General features: G+C 37.5%; 1 protein-coding gene across 1 annotated transcript; it reads right to left on the bottom strand.

Moving 5' to 3' along the window:
* Positions 1 to 1,797: 1,797 nt before the first annotated feature.
* On the bottom strand, positions 1,798 to 6,179 carry LOC121991863 (equilibrative nucleotide transporter 1-like). Its single transcript, XM_042545927.1, has 2 exons — positions 5,578 to 6,179; positions 1,798 to 2,601 (listed from the first exon to the last, which is right to left on the bottom strand). The coding sequence occupies exons 1-2, from the start codon at positions 6,125 to 6,127 to the stop codon at positions 1,871 to 1,873; spliced, it is 1,281 nt and encodes a 426-aa protein (XP_042401861.1). The 5' UTR covers positions 6,128 to 6,179; the 3' UTR covers positions 1,798 to 1,870.
* Positions 6,180 to 7,564: the final 1,385 nt, after the last annotated feature.

Raw genomic sequence — 7,564 nt, 5'->3', positions numbered from 1 at the left:
CATTCATCGTGCTGATTGGATCGAGAGAGCTTACCTACAGACTACAGTCGAACAACAAACTTCAACAGGCCAACCGACAGGGTGAAGTCGCCTCTTGAGCATAAACCACACAGTGTGGAAGGCCGATCGGGAGGAAATCTGCTCACACAATTGTCCAGTCAGTCAGACTTACAACTTCCTTTGACTAGACTTGAGGGGGAGGATTGTGATGCGGTGATGATAAGGGGCCCTACCCTGCTTCCACGGTGGAGGTTAAAGGAGGTCAAAGCCAAGACGGTCAACGCGTAAGAGGCATCGGTTGGTCGGGCGAATTAGGCCCCGATCGGGGAGAAGGCCCCGACCCGTCGTCGACTCCGACACGAGGAGCATTCAAGCAATCGACGCTCAAGGGAGAACAACGCGCAGAAGCTGAGCCGAGCGGCTACCCCGCTCGGCCAGACAGCGAGGCCTAGCATCGACAGAATTAAACTTAGACCGAGCGGCCACCCCGCTCAGCTTAGTAACAAAATCGACATCAGCCGAGTACGCGGACAGTGGACTTCCGGTCGAGCGGCTATCCCGCTCGGCCCAGCAACAGAGCACGCGGACAGTGGAATTCCGGCTGAGCGACTATCTCGCTCGGCCCAGCAATAGATAACATGCAAACGGTGGAATTCCGGCCGAGTGGTTATTTCGCTTGGCCAAGCAACAGACACATCAGGATATCTTTTGACATCCTTTTGAGAGCTAGTGTCATTGACAGGCGGCATGGTCAGACAGAGGATTGTACGACGAAAGTTCCATTGTCACTTCAGAGATATGCTCGGCCCGTTGAGGTACTGTCAGGACACTTTACTGATATGTCTTTTCAGGGAAAGTTTGAGACGCGTGCACGCCTTTGGAAGCGTGCACGTGCGCTACAAGAGCTCTATATAAAGGGAGGGTCCAAGGATTAACGGAGGTATGCGATATTTACTGTCGCGCTACAGTTTTCTTGTTGTTCCGTTTATTGCTTCTTCTTCTTCACCGGAGACTGACTTGAACATCGTAGGACCATCACCGGGGACCCCTTTCCTGGCTCGACGCTGATGTTAATTGTGTTACAGGTTAGAGCGAAGTCCACAAAAAATCAACGGGAGCACCACATCTTCAACATCCATCTCATCTATTTTCATAAAGGATCACTTATCATTTTCAATGCAGCTTATCGATATGAGAGAATAGATCTATTAAGGCGGTTTTCAGGAGTTCTAAGTGCATCGGTCAATTTCGGATGAAATTAGTTTATTAACTTGCATAGAGCGTGATGTTTTTTAAATTAGGAGAGTTCTAGAAATTGATTAGTAGTATTGGTTAATGAATATCATCTAGATTTTATAATAAATTTATGATAAATTTTATCAGATTTTTATAAGATTAAAAATTTATTATTCTTAATTTATATTATTAAATTTAGATCTGAAAATATAAATACATAAAAAATTTTCAAAAATCTAAGTATTTAAGAAATATGATCGATAGAGCAAGAAAAGTTTTTAGGAAATATGATCGTAGAAATTTAAATAATATCGAAACTTGTAAAATACCGTTTTCTTTCTTTATTCGACGATTTTTTTTTCTTATATATATATATATATATATAAAGACAACTTCGGCTGAAATTCATCCTCTTCGTTATTTCTCTGCCACTGCATCACACCATTGGAGACAAAATGAATTCTATTTTTGATTAAAAGACTAAGCACAAATAATGTCATTACAAACATCATTCATATATATATATATATATATTTGCCAACTTTATGATAAAGCTTAATCTTGTTCAAACAAGGAGATTAACAATAATGGATGCAAGTCTTTACATGATGCATTTTACAGGAGCAAGTGCAGCTTAAATGACCCAGAACCACGAAACAATTGAGCCAATAGTCAAGCCAATTACTAAGAACAGCACAATCACAATCCCTGCGGTCTCAGAATGCTGTATTGGCACAGATTTGGGTGCCAGTATCATCAACACCGAGCTCAAGTACCCATTCGTGAGACCTAAAAGACATGTCAAGATTGCAACTGGAACCTCGGTGCGGAAGAATTTCGGGCCATGTAAGCAACCAAGGAACAGCGGGTAGAACAGAAGCCTCACGATGCAAGAAACAACTGCAATATTCTCATTCTCCAGAAGGTAGAATGCGGTCAGCGACTTCCCGACCAAATCAAACACATTGTATCCAGCAATGAGGATAATTGGGTACCAGTCTTTCAGAGTCTCAGAATGGACGTCTTCGGTAATATATCCAGGGAAAATGGAGAGTGTGACGAGATATATGAGCAGGATCCCGAAACCAGACCATTTGATCCTTCCAACAATGTGCCACAGTGTTGATCTCCATACAGAACCAACCATGGGGCCTTTCTGGCTCTTCTCTTTTTGCATAGCTTGATGTTTGATGGCTTTGTAGTACTGGACGACCGGAAGCCTGTCGGCTATATTGTAGCAAGTGATACAGACGACCATCATAATAATACTCACGATGAAGTATAAATTGGCACTTTGTCTCAATCCATGAGCATCTTGAGGATAAATTGACTTAGTGAACACTCTCATAGCTGAAACAAGTACCCCTGTGCATTCATGGTATCAAAAGTTGTAATCTTTGTTAAGAATCTCAAAGAATGAAGTAGAAGATGTGGATAAACTTGTGTATTTTATTCAACTACTAGAAGGGACAAAGATCCATCCATAAGTTTGAATGCAGGTCTACAAGTGAATTTGCCCTGCTTCCGTTTTCTCTCTTTGTAAAACGTACCTGATTTCCATTTTGTAGGTTAGTTGTTACTCCTGTAGCTCAGATAACTAGAATCTGTCTTCTTTACCAGCTTAATATTTATCTATGTTTTCTTCTATCTGCATGTATTTGGCTAGAAGAATAATCTTTACTCTCTACATGTCGAAGTTGAGATAAAACCTATGCCTATTTTTTAGCATTCACATAGTTGTCTACCTATTACTTAACATGTCTAGTTTCCAAGAAAATCAAATGGCCAAGGCATTGTGCTACATTATCTGGATTAGCTAGTATCTTCTGTATAGGACTATACCATGCTATCTTGAGAAGCATACATACATAAATCAGAGATAATAGATATGACTGATCTTATCCTTGCATCGTATTTAGGTCAAGCAAGATACAAACAGATACACAACCAACTTGTAAAAAATATAAGATTTTTTTTTTTGATTGAATTTCACCAACGTTGGCTTCTAAGATCCTTTCTGTCAACAAGGCTTCATTCAAGTCACAAGATGTGATCCTATCTAATGGCGTGGCTTCTTCTCATGTCAAGAAACCCATGTTTGTCGCCCTCAATGAGGCTTCTACCTGCATTACGACATCTTCAAGCACCCCTTCTATGACTATGATCTGATCTCTCATGCAATATTTGTAAGAGCTAATCATGAGATGATTGATATAAGACTTTTGTATCATATTCTAATAATATACAACATTTTGTGTTTATTATATTTATGTTATATTTGTGTAAATATAAATAAATATAATAATGTCCTAAAGTGATAGGTTCTGTTCTATAGCATATCAATTATTTGAATGGATTGTGAGACACTATAGATATATAGAACATTACTCTCAATTATTCCTAATCAAGTATTAATATACAAGGACAATATTTATACATTGAGACTAGTATGTAAGTTAACTGGTGATTTAATCTCACAAGTCATATAAGATATCAAATTAACATACGAGTATATATTAGAGAATATGTACTGAATTAACCGCAATGTTTAATAAAATGTTATATGAGTGTCATAAATATTCTTATAGTGACTATTAATATAATCAACCTTTGACTTGAAGTCGCTTCCCTCCGTAAAGAGTTGTGTACTTTAGTATCGACTAACGTCTCCTGTAATAAGGTTGATTATAAAACCGTTCAATGGACATGTAATGAGTTATGTAGAGAGATGTGAGTGATGTAGATGAAATTTGTCCTTTCCATATAACGGAAGTGATGTGGTCCCCTTGATTAAGTAGGACTATTAAAATATATGGTCATGCTCAAATAGGTCAGTATGAGATATTGAGCTTATTTGGTTAAGTAAGATTACTTAGACATCAAGAAATACATAAATTGATAAGAGGATGACACAATCTATACCTCGTAAATCAATCTAGTTATTATGGACAAAAGGACTAAATTATATAATAAAATATTCATAGACAGGTTAGATCGAATCTACAATATTCTTATCATTTGAGTAACCATGATACATTGCTAGATCTCACTCATTGCTTATATTTTTAAAATGTGATTTTAGAGTAAGTGTCAACATTACGAGAACTTATTGGATCACACACGAGAGCGCATCAATTTGGAGTTTGTTTTATTTTAGTATGACTAAAATAAAGTGAACCTAAATTTTAAGTCTGAAATTTGTTTCGGATCTTAAACTTGTTAGATTAATGAGTTAATCTAATTGGATCTTATTGGATTATTGGGTTAATCTAATTGGATCTTAAACTTGTTGGATTATTTGTTTAAATTTATTTCAAACCGGCCCAAACCAAATGAAGCTCACGTTTTGTAGTGGGTTGTAATTTGAAGATCGTTTTATTAGATAAGACTTTTGAGTTGAGTAGGCTGCAACATGTCTTATCTAATAAGATCATGTGAGAACACGTCTTATTTGATACAATCATGTAAGACTACATCTTATTTGATAAGATTGTGTTAACCCTAAAAGTTAGGGTTTGATCTCAACTTTTATACACACACACGGTAGCTAGCACTACGTATGCAAGAGAGAGATATTACGGTGACTCCAATTGTGATTGTGAGACGGATGACGACTATGCTCCTGTGGATACCGCTAGAGGTGCGAACATATTGATCGTAGATCGGCCGACTCTCCAGATTTGCAAAAAGGATATGCAAATCTAGAGGTAACATTCTACACCAAAAATTAATTAGAATTCGCATGAATCTTCTTCTTCCGCTATGTCTTTGTGTTTAATTTTGCTCTGGAACCCAACATTATTTCCCCAATGTCAAGTTGATTTTTCCAGTCACCAAATCTAAACGTCGAAACCTCAAAGCCAAGCTTTCCTATGGATTTCCTCAATCCAGAGCACTCTAGCTGCCTACTCTTTTACACACATCTTAGTAGCAGTGACATTTTCATCTTTGCAATCACAACATTGAGTTTGCACTAGTAGATCACCAGCACTAATCAACTCAGAGCCAATGATCACACCCCTCCCTGGTACAGTAGATTGTCTTCAATCCATCAGAATGTTCTTCTCCTAATGCTAATCACCACCACCAATCTTCACATCTTGCATATCGTTTGTTCTCCAAGGGATTAAAAAAAAAATTGACCTTAGTTCCTACTTGTTCTCGCCCATGTGATTCCTAGATAGTTTCCACATGCCTATCCCATCAATGACGATTCAATTTTTTAATTACGGAAAAGAGAAGAAACATGTTTCCTTCTGTGCGACTTTACTAATTTTCTCATGGTCGAAAACTTTACTAATTATTAACAAGAAACAATCAGATCTGAGAATTGACCAATACCTGAAGCGGCAGTGCCGGCGACGACCGCCTGCATGTACCTCTCAGGGAGCTCGCCAGCCGATCCGATAATTCCACCTTGGACGAGGGCGTCGGCTATGCCGGAGAGGACCACGGCACCGACGGTGACATCATATGCTCCATAAATACCCCTCACACCCTTGACGTATGCGGCGTCCATGATCGGAACGACGAGGAGAGAGACGACGAAGAGGCCGAGGCCAGCGTTGATGCGCAGCGGGGCGCTTGACGAGTAGGCCCAACCGACGATGAGGAGGAGGGGCAGGAGGCAACTAAGCATGTAGGCGACGGAGAAGACGCGATCGACAGGAGCCGCCGGGTAGAGGTAGGAGAAGTAGTCGACGGCGGTGATGAAGGCGTTCCACGGAAGGAGGAACCCCGCCCCCAGGGTGAAGTACACCGCGTACGCCAAGTGGAACGCATCCTTCGGAGCGGAGGAAGCGACCGCCTCCGCCAAGTATGGCGTCGGCAACTCCTCGTCGCCGGCCGCCGCCAGGAGGCCTGCGCTTTCGTCCTTCCCCTCTCCTCCCATCCTCTCTGTCTCTCTCCCGCTGTCCGATGACTTGGAAGATGGAATACAAGTCCACGATATCTGCAAGACTTCAACTTTCCATCTACACCACTATCAAAGCACATATCAACCGTCCATTTTCTCCGGCACCGTGATGAGGTTGAGATCTCTATATATTTTTTTTTATTTAGCGATAATTCAGGTATCCACTTATTACCAAGGGCATTCAAAATGCATACAGTATTAAACACATCCAAATACCATTCATACATAAAACATTAACATTGTATTACAGATAGGGAAATACAGATAGGGAGTACATAGTTCTATAATTAAAAGATTCAGGAGTCGATTCTTGGAGTATTATTATCTGGGGTTAATGTCTCTGCTATACACTTTCCATCTGTGTACCTGTATTTACCTCCCTCCATATCTGTGGGACCGGCTCTAGGGGGCCGCTGATGTGACGATTTCACATTTTTATGAAACATTAACGTCAACGTGACGTCTCCTCGGATGAATCTAATGACTAGCATATGAGTTATTATCATCATGAAATCTGAGATTTAAATTTGATAAAATCAAGATAAATATCTTTCTTATATGTTAGTTACTATTCCAAAGATTAGTAGTTGTTCATGATTTACCTTCACAGATTGACGGGGACATATTCGTCTTAAAAATAAAAAAAAAATAACATGTTACCATTAATGGAAATACGGATGCTCTCGTATATCTTTTATATTAAACATCATTATCAAGAGGTGTTATAATACCTTTATTGGAAGTGTTCAAGTAATATGGGGCCCATCCCATATGTTTATTATTTTTTAAATTTTATTTATTAAAAAAATATAAATTTTAAAATTAAAAATTAAATATGGATTGGATGGTTCACAAACATCTATTTTATTTAATAAATATATTTTAAAAAATTAATATTATTTTTAAAAAATTAATATTATTTAAAAAAAATAGTAAAATTAAAAATTAAAAATTAAATATGGATTGGGTGGTCACAAATATCTATTTTATTTAATAAATATATTTTAAAAAATTAATATTATTTTTAAAAAATAGTAAAATTATTTTGTAAAAGTAAGATTAATAATAATAATAATAATTTAAATATTTTAAAATATATTTAAAATATATTATTTAATATGAGATAATTTTAAGATAATAAAGTGCACTATGTGACTCAATGTTAAAAATAATGTGGATAAAAAATATATATTATTATAATAATGATGCATTAGGGAGATTCTAATATGGAAGATGACATCCTCCACACAAATTACCAATAAGATTTTTATTAGAATATTAAAATAATGGTCCATGTAGATATAAATATTCTAATTTAAAGCTATTATATTGGATTAAAGTATTAAAATAAATTAATTTAGTTAGGGATGGAAAGGGGATTTATCTGTTCTCTATTAAACTCGTTTTGTTGGG

Source organism: Zingiber officinale, chromosome 6B (assembly GCF_018446385.1).
Source record: "Zingiber officinale cultivar Zhangliang chromosome 6B, Zo_v1.1, whole genome shotgun sequence".
Lineage (NCBI taxonomy): Eukaryota > Viridiplantae > Streptophyta > Magnoliopsida > Zingiberales > Zingiberaceae > Zingiber > Zingiber officinale.
Note: the sequence above shows the minus strand (reverse complement) of the source record. Positions and strands in the feature narration are given on the sequence as shown.